At 41.1% G+C, this 14,501-nt stretch overlaps 1 protein-coding gene across 3 annotated transcripts in view; it reads right to left on the minus strand.

Annotated features, from left to right (window-relative positions):
- Positions 1 to 14,501, minus strand: part of crocc2 (ciliary rootlet coiled-coil, rootletin family member 2) — a 37,368-nt gene that overhangs the window by 2,084 nt on the left and 20,783 nt on the right. For 2 of the 3 annotated variants that reach the window (XM_042006543.1, XM_042006544.1), the window contains exons 18-33: positions 11,978 to 12,171; positions 11,431 to 11,558; positions 10,916 to 11,085; positions 10,585 to 10,764; positions 10,264 to 10,398; positions 10,046 to 10,189; positions 7,134 to 7,372; positions 6,896 to 7,055; positions 6,638 to 6,805; positions 3,594 to 3,978; positions 3,424 to 3,518; positions 3,227 to 3,347; positions 2,971 to 3,134; positions 2,443 to 2,883; positions 842 to 991; positions 565 to 756 (exon numbers count right to left, since the gene is read on the minus strand). In XM_042006543.1, the coding sequence (XP_041862477.1) occupies positions 565 to 756; positions 842 to 991; positions 2,443 to 2,883; positions 2,971 to 3,134; positions 3,227 to 3,347; positions 3,424 to 3,518; positions 3,594 to 3,978; positions 6,638 to 6,805; positions 6,896 to 7,055; positions 7,134 to 7,372; positions 10,046 to 10,189; positions 10,264 to 10,398; positions 10,585 to 10,764; positions 10,916 to 11,085; positions 11,431 to 11,558; positions 11,978 to 12,171 (3,066 nt within the window). The remainder of the gene's footprint in view (positions 1 to 564; positions 757 to 841; positions 992 to 2,442; positions 2,884 to 2,970; positions 3,135 to 3,226; positions 3,348 to 3,423; positions 3,519 to 3,593; positions 3,979 to 6,637; positions 6,806 to 6,895; positions 7,056 to 7,133; positions 7,373 to 10,045; positions 10,190 to 10,263; positions 10,399 to 10,584; positions 10,765 to 10,915; positions 11,086 to 11,430; positions 11,559 to 11,977; positions 12,172 to 14,501) is intronic. The other variant, XM_042006545.1, reaches the window with a different exon arrangement.

The following is a 14,501-nucleotide window of genomic DNA, read 5'->3' on the forward strand; positions in this document are numbered from 1 at the left end:
GGTGACATAATGTGAACGACTTTACCATGATTGACCTGCACTTGTGTGCCATCCTGTAATGTGTGTAGCAGAGACCAAGCAGAGAACCTTGTGGTTCTCACAGTCCAGTATCATGTCTCCATCACTTTAGGGCCACTTTACACAATGTAGAAAACGAAGGATATAATACCAGAGCAAATTATTTAATCATTTTCTGCAAGGATTAATGTAACAGCTCAATTATGTGTCTTAATGGCGTGGCAGCTGTGTGTCAGAACGTGGCAGCATGGAGCTGACCAGTACTAAATGGATATTACTTCAGTACTGGCCAGTTTCATGCACTGGTTTCCAGCAGTTGTAGAACTGACTTTAAAATACATTAATTACACTTGAAGCCAATTGTGGTTTGGCTCTCTTAATAAATTCAGTGCTTCACCTCACATTCAGCACTTTCTTTATTTTAGCTCCACTAACCAAAAAGCAGTTTAAGACTTTGGGGTTTTGGACATTTGAAAAAAGCTACTGTAATTTTGCAAGATATCAAACCACTGCATTGAAGTATAGTTCTGCAGGAAGCCATCCCACCTTCTCCAGTGTCCTTCTAAGAGCAGATTTATCTTTGCTGAGGTGTGCCAGGGCCTTCTCCATCTCTGCCCTCTCATTCTGAAGCTTTTGCAAGGAGCTCTGCAGATTGGTGAGATTTTTTTGCAGTTCCTCCTTCTCTCTCTGCAGCTGCTGGGAAGCTTCCAACTCAGCCTCCTGCTGTTGCTTCAAGCTCTGAGTAAAAAAAAAAATAAAACAAAACACATCAAAATGGAGACTCAGCCTGTGCACCCTTTTTAACTTCAGCTCTGTGACTCACCTGCTTCAGTGTCCTGTTTTGTTTCTCCAGATTAGAGATTTTCAGCTTTGAGTCCTCTTGGGCTTTTTGAATGTTCTGGGTCTGCTCTGTCAGTGTGTGGTTCCGGCTTTTACTCTCTGAGAGAGCATCTCGTGTTTTATCCAGACGTTCCTGTAAGATGCATGTTGGAAAGTATCATGTTTTCATCAAATCGCGATTTCACAGCTCATATTTCTAACTGGTTTAATAGATTTAATAGATTTTCTATTTACACAAGCATCTTGGGCTTTTTGTTTACTTTTTTTTATTTACATGTCCAAACTACAAGCAGACAGTTCTCCTTAACATACACCTAAATTATAGCACTCATTTCAGCTTTGGGAAACATCCTCATGTTGTGTTGCTCAAGTTGACATTTTCATCAAAGACTAAGATTTTCTGAATTCTGCTCTTTACCCATGTTTAACCCATTTTTATGTAAAAATGCAGGTAGAAGCTCAATCATTTTAATCTCAGCCAGCATGCAGACATGATGTTTTCAGGACAGCCTCAGCTGTCAGATTATTAGGCTAAAATGATGTAAAATGAATGTATCAGTAGATATAGAAGCATAAAGGCCAACCAGAACAACTAAACAGATTTTATTACTAACAGAACTTTGTAGAAATATCACACAGATCAGACCAACAGTGACCAAGCCTTTTCTCACCTGCACATCATTCTCTCAAGTCTTGGCTTTCAGGAAAACAAAATATTGGCATTGAAACAAACACACAACAGAAACTATTTACATATTTACACGTTTTCCTCATTTACAGTTATTTCTGCTACTATTTACCTGTCATCCTCACAAAACCACCTCAGCTAATTTTTGGTGCCACTGTGCATCAAAGACGTCTTCTTGGCTTTATTCCAGCCATAGAGGAGCATTATTTTTCTTCTTTTCACACACACAAAGAACTTTCTGCTCACTTTTTGATCCAGGATGCTCATCATTGGACATTGCCGTCAATTTAAGCTCTCTCATTGGTGGAAAGTTTGACAGGAAGTGGCTTCATCATCATTTCCAGGTCAAAATAGAGGTCTCATAGCAACGTAGTAGTGATAGTGATCTTTTTTTGTTATGAAAATGGAATAAATAATGGTCTTATAACGGATTTACCAGATAGAGTCTCTGAATAAACACTGCATTGTGTGGCTGGATTGTAAACCTCCTGAACAGTATATAAATGCCAGGGAAACCTCTGTAAACCATCTAAGGGGTAAGCAATTCATCACAATTTACCCCACATAGTTACACACTACTGTTCCTGAGAAACTGTTGACAATATAAGCGATAGCATTATGGGGCGCTGGAGATCTAGTGGACTTTTAACGGTTAAAAACCTGAAAGAAAGAGTTAATGAACAGCTTTGAGTTTAAGCTCAGGAAACCGGCAGCAACCAATGAAAGTAGAAACTCGCTGTCTGGACCTCAGAATCATGAAGAGCTGCACTATAATTCTGTTATCACTTGAAAATGGAATGACATGTTTTATGAAACAGAAAAAAAGAAACGCTGGTTTTCAACATATTGTTACTTCAATATCTTCAAACAGTTAAGTAACAAGGTGACAGCTCTACCTGCAGCAGTCTCCGGTCCTGCTCGCTGGCGCTTAGAGCCGCCTGCAGCCGTGTTGTTTGCTCCTGCAGAGCTTCAGTGTTGGTCCTGTTGTAACTGAGGGTGTTTGAAAGTTCCTGAACCTGCCCTCTCAGCTGGTTTTCATGCTGCTCAGCTCGAGACAGAGACGTGACCAGCCTCTCCTCGCTGACCCTTAGTGCTGCACATCGGTCTTCACTCTCACACAATTTCATCCTCATGTCTTTCAGTCTCTCCTGCAGAGCCCCGGCTTCCACTTCCAGCTCTGCTGCTCTCAGATGGGCCCTCTGCAGCTCACCTTCGAGGGTACATTGGGAGAGCTCGAGTAGATTCACTCTGCTTTCTGCTGCCACCAGAGACTCTTTGAGCTTCTGCTGTTCTGCATGTGCACACGAGTCTAAACCCTGAAAGATCTTCAAGTTGTCCTATCGAAGAATTGGGAAAATATTTTCTTAGTTTCAGAGAGGATGCTGCTTTGCATTTCTTTCAATGTTTCTTTGCCTTTTACATGCCTGTAGTTCCCTGGACTCAGTCTGAGCAGCATGCAAGCCAGTCTTGAGCCGGGCCACTTCTGTCTCAAGGTTTTTCTTGTCCCGCTCTGTACGATGTACCACTTCTTTCTGCAGAGTAAGGGAAGTGTTCACCTTGTGCAAATGTCCTTTCAGTTCTCGTTTTTCTGAAAGAGGACAAATAAAACAACAACAATAAAAAAAACAATAAAGATGAATAAAAACTGATATTTTTCACAGGACTCCCTGGATTTCTTACCCTCCTCTGACTGTTTAAAAGATCTCTGCAGCAGTAGCAGCTGGGTGGCTGACTTCTCTTGGCAGCATTTGAGTTCAGTTACTTGTTGAGTCAGGCTGGCTATCTGAGCCTTAGCCTCATCCTAAAGAAAGAAAAGGAAACTTTTAATTGCTAATGAAGTATGCACATTATTTAGTTATTATTACTTTTATTTATACCCTTTCTTTTTGTGCATCCCTGAGTTCCTGCTGGAATTCCTGTAGGACTATGTTAACGGATTCCAACTCCTCATCCTCTGTTACACTCTCTCCCCCTGATATGAGACCACACTCCTTAGTTCATATCCTTAAAGATAGCAGAAACATTACATTGTGATGTCCTTTTATACCTTTCACATACAGGTGTCTTCTCCAGGGAGGCAGGGACAGTTTTTGTGACCCAGGTTTATCAGAAATCTGTGTACAGTTGACACCAACAGTGCGGTGCAGGGCCGAGTACAGTCCTGACAGCTGCTGCTCCAGGCTCCTGTATTTGGTCTCACTCAGACTCAGCTGCTCTTCCAGACTTTGGGCCTTGTTTTCTGCAAGCCCAGCCTGCACAGAGAGCTCCTTGACTTTGGTCCTGGAGTCCTCTAACGCTACCTCCAGCTGAGTAGTGGTTTCTCTGTGCCTCTGGTCACTCTGCTGCTGGTAAGCTGTTTTTTCCTGCAGCAGTAGTTGGCTCTGCTGATCGGATGTTTCCAGTTCCCTCATACGACACTGCAGCCTTGCAACCTGTGCAAACAGGCGGAGCAGAGTTACAAGGCATGCATAGTTTCAGCTCCTCTCTACATGCTCCATTAGACTGTAGATTAAATGGTGTATTGGTCATAACACTGGGGCCTTAAGTCCTTTGAGATGATTTATGTTTTATAATTTAAAGACACAGCCATGCTTGCCAAATCATTCCTAAACTCTGTCAGCAGCAAACATTTAGCTGTTTATTTTTCTCTACATCTTTTGAATTCCTTTGGGTTTTAAATATTTAAGAGCCATAATATACGTACACCGTAGAAAATGTGAAAAAAAAAAAACAGTAATACTGCAGTAATATGGACTTTTTTTGTTTTATTTTGGGTTTTTAATCTTAAATGAAAGACATTAGCACATATATAACTCATGGACAAATTATTAAAAAAACAGGGACGCATTTGTTCACATACAATATTTTACTTCTACAGACAGGTACAGTGATGCTTTCCTCTATGTTTAACCTTATTTGACTTTTTAGGAAGTATTTAGGATCTATTCTATAAAAAAATTATAAAATAATACTGTATGTTGTCATATTTATATTATAAAAAATTCTATTAAAAAATATTTATATAATATATAAATGTTTATAGCAAAATATAGCTCAGTTAAACAGCTGATATTGTTGAAACGGAGAAGGGTCCTGCCAAAAACAATACTTTGGGGTAAATATGTGCTGGTACGAACACTAAACCGCTAGTTTCCTCCTTCTCACCTGAACGATAAACGCTCCAAGAGAGATGTACTAGCAACAGAAAAGCCGATCAGCTGATCACCGTCAGCCGTCATGATTCACGACAGGCGACGAAGAGGAGGAGCAGACAAAGAAAAGACCAGCGAGCCACTACACCAGCCATGTTTGTGCACAAAGCAGGAAAAGAAAGAAATAAAAAAACAAGTGTGGGTGTGGAACCCTCTCAACACGAAAAGTGTGGGTGTTAAAACACCATCATCCTCCATGTGTTGTTCTATTAATGATGTTTTTATTGTCAAATCCATTCATAGTCAGCAGGATTGTGTTTTTCATCTTGCCTCTAGACGCCTCCATGTCCCGCCGTCATAACGGAGAAATGACGGATGTTTTGGGTTTGTTATGTCGTGCATATGTTAATTGTGTTAAAATATTATTAATTACATACATTAGTTACCTAATATATATATATATACATTAGCGATACCACACAGTTAATTTCTGTAATCTTAATGATATTTTTTAATATTTCAGAAACACAGGAGAAGAGTTTAATAAAACAGAAAACAACTACTAGACTTTTTACAGTGTAGTAAAAGGATGAACACAGTTTGGACTTCAACATTAAAGTAAACAATGATAAATAAAACAGTAGTTTGACTGTGAAATTATCAAGAACATGTTTCTGTAACATCTGTTTGAGATGACAAGCGTTTTGGCTTCATCAATAAGGTCTCAGAGAATAAAACCCCTTTTCCACCAACAGGTCCAGGTCAGTATGGGACGGGGCGGTTTTAGTTTATTTTTGTGTTTTTAAAGGCAAAAACTGAGAAGGGTGCCAGCAAATCCGATCCAAGCCATCCTATTTTAACTTTTGTTGGGGTCCCATTCTTACTGATCCGACCCTAAAGGGTGGAACTCAAACCCCTACAACTCATTAATTAGTTCAAATTCCCGTGCGACTCGACAATAACAACAAAGTGGGAACAGCTTCATGATTATTTAAAGTCACATGCCAAGAAGAAAGAACACAAACTGCTGGATGTCCACCATTCTCCTCGTTTGTTTTATGTTCTAATTATAATTCAAGGAAGGCGTTGGACCAATATAGCATCAAGCTTTTAGGTAGCTGACGCAGCTATCACTATCTGGCTGATATGCTGCCTACCAGGTGAGGGTACAGTTAGCTGTGGAAATGCCACAGAGATCAGGGATTACTGAACCAAACCATCCTGTCCTGAGCTGGATGCCTTTGGTGGAAACGGGACTTAATTCCTAAACTGTATTATGCAGAGGTAAACAAGTTTAATGATGTACTGTTGAGATGTAACCCTTATTTGTTGCTTAGTAGTTCATTCCTCAGGATTAAGATGCTTCGAAGATGATGAGGTCTGTATAGTTTAAAGATTGCATTGCATTATTGAGCTTAGTTGGAAAAAATGATGAATTATCCAGGCCTCTAATGAATCATCATAATGAGCAATTCATTGTGAGCAGTCCACATGCTATAAATACTTTCTCACTTGTCATATATATATATGGATTCACTTGCCAACTCAAGAGCACTCAGTTGCACAATTCGGTCATGAGAATTTGGGGCCCCTAAAATGAGGTCATAGGTTGGATGAGGTTTAAACTGGATTTTAATGGGTGATAAGGAGATTTTCTTGCTACACTGCTAAACAAACGAACATTTAATTTTTTTGAGTAAGGATTACATTAAGTGATGTTATCAGAGTTTCATGTGTTGTTGCTCCACTGTATTTCGCAAACAGTTCACAGAAAGTTAAATTGAAGATAGAGCATCACTGTTTCAGCAAAGTGCTTTGCATGTTATGGTTCATGCTCTGTCTCTACGTAATTATGTCAAGTATTCTTGGAGTTTTTAGGCCAAGCTGGAACGTTTGCTCCAGCATGTTCCTAACAGACCAACTCCTGGAGGCCTTCTACCTCATTTAGCGCTGATTCCTTGCCAGTCTCACACTCCAGCAATCTCTGCCCGAGAGTGAAAGCCTCGCAACGTGCCTCCTCCTCCTTCTGCTCCTCCTGACATACCCGAGCCTGCAGCTCAAGCAGTTCCTGTTTCTGCCGGCTGTTCTCGCCTCCCAGGACCTTTACCTGTTCACAGTAAGATGGCACATACTACTTAAAATTCATACTTTCTTGACATAAATGAGATGGAAAGCACTGACCTAAATTAGACTTCACCTGTCGACGCAGCTCTTGCAGCTCTCTGCGTCCCTGCAGACGAGACTTCTCCAGCTCTCTCATGCTGCTTCTCAGAGTGGCTGCCTCGTGGTGCATTGAGCTATTACATTCCTCCAAGACGGACAGTTTCTGTTCTTTCTCCTCCAGAGCTCGTCTTAGGCTAGAAAACATAAAAGAAAATCTATTGTTAGACAGTCATTACAGCAGGATTTAGAGGAACTTTGTGGCTCTGCTTTACCTGCTGTTGTCACTCTCTGTTCTTTTGATAAAAGCTCTAAGCTCCTGGTTAGAAACTTGGATAGCCTCTTTTTCTTTCATTTCATTACCCAGGTGGTGTTTTAGGTCCAGCGCTTCCTTTTGTAGCTTGTCTCGCTCCTCTGCACAGCTCTGAAGTTCTCTGTGAGCCTCGATCAGATCTCTTTGCCCTTTAATGAGTCTATCCTCTGTCTCTGGCAGCCGCTGACGAAGCCCATCTAACTTCATGGTCAAGTGATGAAAAATGACAATAACAAAAGTCAATCTTAACTTAATTTCTTTAGCTTGAGATAGTGCAGTACAGAAGACGTTAGTACACACTAGGAAGCACTAATGCTAACATGTAGCATAGCAACATGACGGGAGAAACTCAGCTAAAAGACTCTACCCAGCATTGACATCCAAACCAAACACGGTTCAAATCCCAAGCAATTATTTGTAAGAAAAACATGAGAAAAGTACTGTCCACTTTAGAGCTTTAGCTAATTTCTCCCCCTTCAAGCAAACCACACAAACAAGATGTCGTGTGAAAACAGAGACTCTGCTGGTTACAAAGACATCTGTCTCATCACTGTGGGACAGAAACTCTGAGAGCTAGCAGCCGGAATCAGAAATCATGTCTTCCTTTTGTTGTCTTGTGGTGAAAAGTTTGATTCCAGCTCTAAAAAACTAAGAAGCTAATGTTTCTTCTATGACTCTGCCTTTGTTTGACATGTGGGGTCTATGCCTGGATTCTCCTGACTCTGATCATTGATAGAGGTGTCCATCATCAACAACAGCCGATGGCTTCCTGAGAAATTTACCTGCTTAACATCTATATTAAAACATCTGGAAAACTGCTCATATTCATAAACTGGGCTGCTAGCCTCCGGTTTTCTTTTAGCAGGAGATAACCATTTACATTTTCTACTGTGTTCCAGGTGAATTTACTCTGACACAGTAGCATATTTCTTGATTCTGACACTTTTGTAGTAATTTCACACGTCTCAACTTTCTTATGAGACAAAGATTATACACACAGCCCTTGTAGTAGTAAAGATATGCTTAATTTATTTCAGTGTGTCATTTCAGACAGAAGGCATAAAAATAGACCTTGTTAAGAAGAAGTTAAATAACTTGGATTGGGAAAAGCAAATTTAAACCAAATAAAAAACCTTTCAACTATCAGTAACCCTGTTTTTGGATGACATAACACATTTGAGCTTCACTGTTTGAAAGCTAAACCTCAGCATCTTCTATTTGAAGTGCTATGTACACAATCTCAACACACTCTATGACCTATATTTTGTTTTATAGCAACGTGTTGTGCGTAGTGAGAGAAGTAGGGAGGCCTGAGCTTATCTGGGTACAGATAAGAGCCAGTTGGGCTCGTAGCCAGGTTCTGACTCTCCCTATCTCATCTTTGCAGCTCAAAGTGTAAAGAATCTGCAGAGAGCAACATGATAAACTGCAGCCCCCCATAAACTGGTGGAAGAGAACAGGGGGAGTGGATGGAAAAGGGAGGATAACGAGGAGAAAGAGTGTTATGTTATGGCCACACAAGATGGTTCCTTCTCATAAACTCTAATGTGAGAAAAAACAAGCTTGTGCTGATCTGGCCAATTATACTTTATTTTATCTGATTTTGGGCGTGGGGAGTGGAGGAGAAGGGCCGAGAATATGAGGGCAGCAGTGTTGTGTTATGCGGATGGGAGAGGGGGACCTGGAGTCCCAGTGGAGCCAGCCTCTGGCTGTTGCAAGGGTGAAAATAAACACTCCTCTACTGGTTTATTTACACATGGGGTTAACTCAAACCTTTATTCCATATTATGGTACCAGGGACCGTGCACTCCCCTCTTCTCTTCTCCCTATCTCTACTTCTTTGTCACACATTCTCACTCCTGCGTCGTAACTATCTGACATGAGAATCCTCAGTTACGATCAGTGAAAACAATCAAACATGGAAACGAGCAGGGGTGGCAGCCAAATATTACAGAGCTGCAGGAGCCTGACCTGATGTATGGCAGGGAGGGCTGACAGAGCCTCAAAACTCTTCTGCTCTGGCTCCAAACGTCCTAGTTCACTATATTTTGACAAGGCTAAGGAGATGGCCTGAAGAAGAGGTCACCCGAATTTTTGCTTTTTAATGGAAACCAAAAAGACCCGCACAGATAAACAATCCCCCTCTTTTCTAAGGAATCCAGGCTTTTAAATCAAGGATTGTTGAGGCCCGTTTGACTCTGCAGTTACATCTCAATGAGGTGAGTGTGAGTTTGTTATTTCACTAAAACACCCAGCGACCCTGTGCCTGGAATCCTGACCTCAAGCAACCCCAAGAGATGAGATTTACTGCTCTCATTTGGCTCGGAGAGGTGTGTCCCTGCCAAATTATGGTCTCTAATTGCACTTTTATGTTTATATTAAGGTCAACGGAGCAAAATTTTCCTCCTGTGGATTTCACAGGAAAAGGACACAGAAAATGAGAGCAGAGTCGAAGCCTTAAAAGGGGCACTACATCACCTTTCCTTGTAGGATTTGGCTGAGTGAGCTTTGTACCTGATGGCACCCTGATGCTCGTACAGCTGTTTGACACCAGCCAACATCAACAGAGGCCAGTGTTAAATGGTTCTCCTTTGCACTGGCACTAATTGGTGCAAACTTTCGTCACAGTAGAAGCAGAGGTCTCTCTTTCCACGCCAAGCCAAACAAGAACGAAATTTCCAATTTATTTCTGAGACAGTACAAACAGCCATCTATCTAGTGGCCCTACAGTATTAATTTAGTCATTTGTAAATAAATTCAGTCATTTGTAATCCAGGTGTGAATGAGTCAGTAGATATTATTATACATTAGATCCACTGAAACAATGCATTATTTAGTTAAAAAGACACCTCAGAAGATTTTGAACGTTCATACCTCCTGCTTGTCCTGTTCTTTCTGCTGGTTCAGCTCTCTGACCTGCTCCAGGAGACTTTTTTTGTCACTCTGATGGGAGTTCAGAGACTCTTCAAACTGAGTCTGCAAGTCCTGCAGCTCAGATTTGAGGACAGTCATGACATTCTGAAACAGATAAAAGCATAAATCCACTAAGTTACACACCGACCTGGGCCAGCATGACTCTGCAGGATTTTTACCTCGTCCTGTTCCTGTTTACTGAGTGCCTCCCTCTGCATGCGTTCCATCTCTATGTGTGCTGTGGCCAGATCCTGCCGCAGGGATGAAAACTTTCCTGTGAGGGCAGCTTTCTCTGCCTCCTTCTGAGACAAAGCCTGCACACACAGAAAGTGATTTGACCTACAGGTCTTGGACATAAAGGATAATCATATAGTTTAAAACCCTGGCTGAGGCAGAGCGTAGTAAGAAGATACAGACAGAATACAGTACGGCACTTTTCATACATATGAACGCAATTACTTCAACAAACCTCCCACATGAATAAAGACCACCTGACACACCTGCTGCTTTTCACTCTCAGCTTGCAGCAGGCTTTGGTTGAACTCCTTCTGCAGCCTGGCCAGTTCCTGCTGCACCTGCTGCTGCTCCTTCTGGTTGTGCACACGCATCTCTTCACACTGTCTGCGCAGCTGCTCTTCAGCCTGCTGCTGCTGAACCATCAGCTCTTCATACTGCTGCTCCTGTCAAAGCAGACGGCAAACTTTACAGGTGTTTAGCTAAGATGAGGCTGAGTTGGAGAACAATTGATTCAATCCATAGGTATTAAATACTTATGGGTACTGGCTGGTTCAACCCACTGTAAGATGCTCTCTACAGCGCCTTACATCGTACCTTTAGCTGACGTTCAGCTTCTAGCTGCTCTCTGTGAATTTGCTCTCTTTTGTTCAGTGTCATCTGGGCATTCTTCTCCACTTTCACCAGCTTCTCCTCCAACTCATGCTGCTGCTGTGTAATCTGTGCAATTTGTTGTTCAGAATCCACACGAATCTGAGCAGCATCGCCTGCACAGATAAACGTTTCTATGAATAACATACAAAGTCAACAATCCCAAACAGATGATGGTCCGGGATCAGCTATGTTTCATTTCAGATTTTATTTATGGGGTATACTCATCCACGGCTTTAAGTGGAACGTTCTAGCTTAACACCATTTAGCTGACCCATGTATGTTTATGTGGAGAAGTGAGACCCTGGTCAGCTGAGAAAGCAGCTCCAGTCATGCTGCAACCCAGCTGTTGCAGAGCTCAGAGCTAAAATATGGATCTCTAGTGGGTGGCTGGAAAAGCTTCATGGCCAAGGCTTTTGGCAAAGAAAACAGAGGGGTCTCTGACGGAGGGGGCTACTCACGCGTCAAGGTCTCGTTAGCCAGATTCAGGCTGCGCCTCTCACCCTCCAACCTGGTGCATTCAGCCTCCAGGGAAGCAGAAAGCTCCTGGCTCTCAAACAGAGACGTCTCCAGAGACTCTTTCTCTGCTCTGGAACACAGCAGTAAATAGGTTTGAGCCAAAAAAAAAGACCTTTGAACTTCTAGGTGCAGAAGGTCATAAAATCCAATAATCCATCACAAGCATAGTTTCCAAATAAAACCCAGTTACTTAAAGACTCCTGTTACATGAGACGCTCTGTGCTCTAAAAGCAAAATTTACCTTTATTCAACATGCACATGTCATTTGGTTTCACTTAAACACACACACAGACACACACACTGGGTTTTTATGATGCTTCTGAGTACGTGTACTAACTTCCATTAATTCCTTATACTGTTAACCCAAAAATTACCAATACTTGCCTAACTCCAGTCCTTATTTTCATATATGCTTTTGTACAGTTGTAAATTAAATTCTCGTAAATATGAAACTGATAAAAACATTTCAGTGCACAAACATGCTCAGACCTCAGTTTAACCAGCTCCTGCGTGAGACCAGAGGCCTTTCGCTCAGCAGAGTTTAGCTTGACATGCAGAGCTGCTTTGTCCTTGGCCAGCTCCTCCATGTCATGGGTTGCTCTCTTTATGGATGTGGTCTTTGCCTCAAGCTCCTTCCTGCACGCACACAGCTCCTCAGTCAGAGTCTGCATCTGACTTTTGACCTGGAGACCGTAAACACAAAGAGGAACCCCCATGAAAAAAGTCAAGCAAAGTTTATCATCTGTACAACAGTGTTTCATTATATCCATTAAAAAACAGCATGCAGGCCTGTTTTGTGTGGAAGAGTGCAAACGGCAACGATTATAAATAAATCACCCAATCGCTACAATTTATGAGGTCACATTTGCTGCACTAATATTGAACTTGACATTCAGCTCAAGTGCATTTGTGACATTTTTCCAACTGTGTTTTAAATCACTTTGACACACCACAAGACCTATATATAGCAACAAGAATAATGAACTCTTTATATATCAGTGTGCAGCTTGTGGAAATTTATTCATCATGTCTCTAAATCTTAGGACTCCAGAAATATCTATGTGGAAGTTCTGAGGAGTAGAATCTCCTGGGATGCATCGTGTTGAAAATCACCAAAACGAACAGGTAATTTATGGTGGAAACAGAGATGAAAGCAACTATGATGTATATGCATTTAACTTAAGTCATTCTAGGACTGTCTTAAACATGTCTAAAGTTTAAATTCAAATATTTTGGGAAACATACCTTCCCTCTACTTTTCAAATACTTAGATAATTAACACCACACTCAGTATGACTGACTGGATTTAACTTAGCATGAAGTTCATTCCTTCAAAACCTAACAACTCAAATTCTTAAAAACCCGAAGTCGAAACTGAGACATTTTACTATCTCATGGAAAATATGAGCTCATTTTGAATCTGATGGCAGCAACACATCTGTAAAAAGTAGTTCCAGTGTGTTTATCGTTGTGTAGCATCCCTCCTCTTTTAACTATTGTCTGTAAACATCTGGGAAGTGAGGAGACAAGTTGCTGGAGTTTTAGGAGAGGAATGTTGTCCCATTCTAGTCTGATGCAGGATTCTGGACCTTGGTTGCTGAATTTCTGCTTTCATTTCATTGTGATGGATGAAGGATGTGGTTCAGCATCGTCTTGCTGAATCTGCAAGACCTTCCCTGAAAGAGACGTTGTCTGGATGGGAGCAGATGTTGCTCTAAAACCTCCATGTACTTTTCAGCATTGATGGAGCTTCACAGATGTGGAAGCTGCCCACGCCATACGCACTAATGCAGCCCCATCCCATCAGAAATGCAGCTTTTCACCTGTTCACTGATAACAAGCTGGATGCTCCCTCTCCTCTTTAGTCTGGACACGTTGTCCATGCTTTCCAGAAAGAATTTCACATTTTCATCCATCTGACCACAGAACCGTTTTCCACTTTGCCTCAGAGCCTTTTAAATAAGCTTTGGTCCAGAGAAGATGGTGCTGTTTCTGGATCCTGTTCACATCTGGCTTCTTTTTTGGATGATGAGGTTTAACCTGCATTTATGGATTTCAGGGTGAACTGTGTTCACAGACAGTGGTTTCTGGAAGTCTTCCTTAGTCCACGCACTGATTTCCAGTGGAGAATCATGTCTGTAGTTAATGCAGTGCCACCTGAGGACCCCCAGATCATCAGCATCCAGTTTGAGCTTCAGTCTTTTCCCATGCACACAGAGATCCATCCCAATTCTCTGAATCTTTTGATGATATTACAAACTGTAGATAATGGAATCTTCAAAGTTTTCACAGTTTTACATAGAGGGACATTTTTCTGAAACTGTTCCACAATGTTTAGATCCAGTTTGTCTCAGATTGAATCTCTGTGAATCACTGTGAATCTCTGTCTATCGTAACATCTGAGAGACTCTGCCTCTCTGAAATGCTGTTTTTTTACCCAGTCATGCTACTGCTGGCATGTTATGCCAATTAAACTAATTAGCTGCCAAAGGTTTCTCCAGCTGTTTATGATTTGTGCCATTTACATTTACAGCCTTCTGTGGCACCTTAGCCAACATTTTACAAATGTGTTGCTTCCATCAAATTCAAAATTAGCTTATATTTTCCATGAAATGGTAAAATATCACTATTGCATATTAAATATGGGTTTATGGAATTACCGGAATAACCTAATCATTGAATTAGGTTTTTATTTGGATTTTACACAGTGTCCCAACTTTTTTATGAATGGGGGTTGTAATTATTCATAGAAAGTTTTGCTGCATTTACTGTGGAGAAATGAGAATATAGTCACTTTGGTCATTTTTGGTCTATTTGGTTTATTTAAACAAAAAAATCTTTTTAACTTCAATCATCTTCCACTTTTTGTTTTGAATCAGTAATTCCCAAACAGTGTTTTGTGGTATGTTCAGTACAATCAAGAAGATATTGTAACAGAACTTTATATTTGACCTGATATAGTGTGGCACTTACTGGCACAAAACATCACTATATTGTATAAAACCGTCTGTTG

Source organism: Melanotaenia boesemani, chromosome 14 (genome assembly GCF_017639745.1).
Source record: "Melanotaenia boesemani isolate fMelBoe1 chromosome 14, fMelBoe1.pri, whole genome shotgun sequence".
NCBI classification, from domain to species: domain Eukaryota; kingdom Metazoa; phylum Chordata; class Actinopteri; order Atheriniformes; family Melanotaeniidae; genus Melanotaenia; species Melanotaenia boesemani.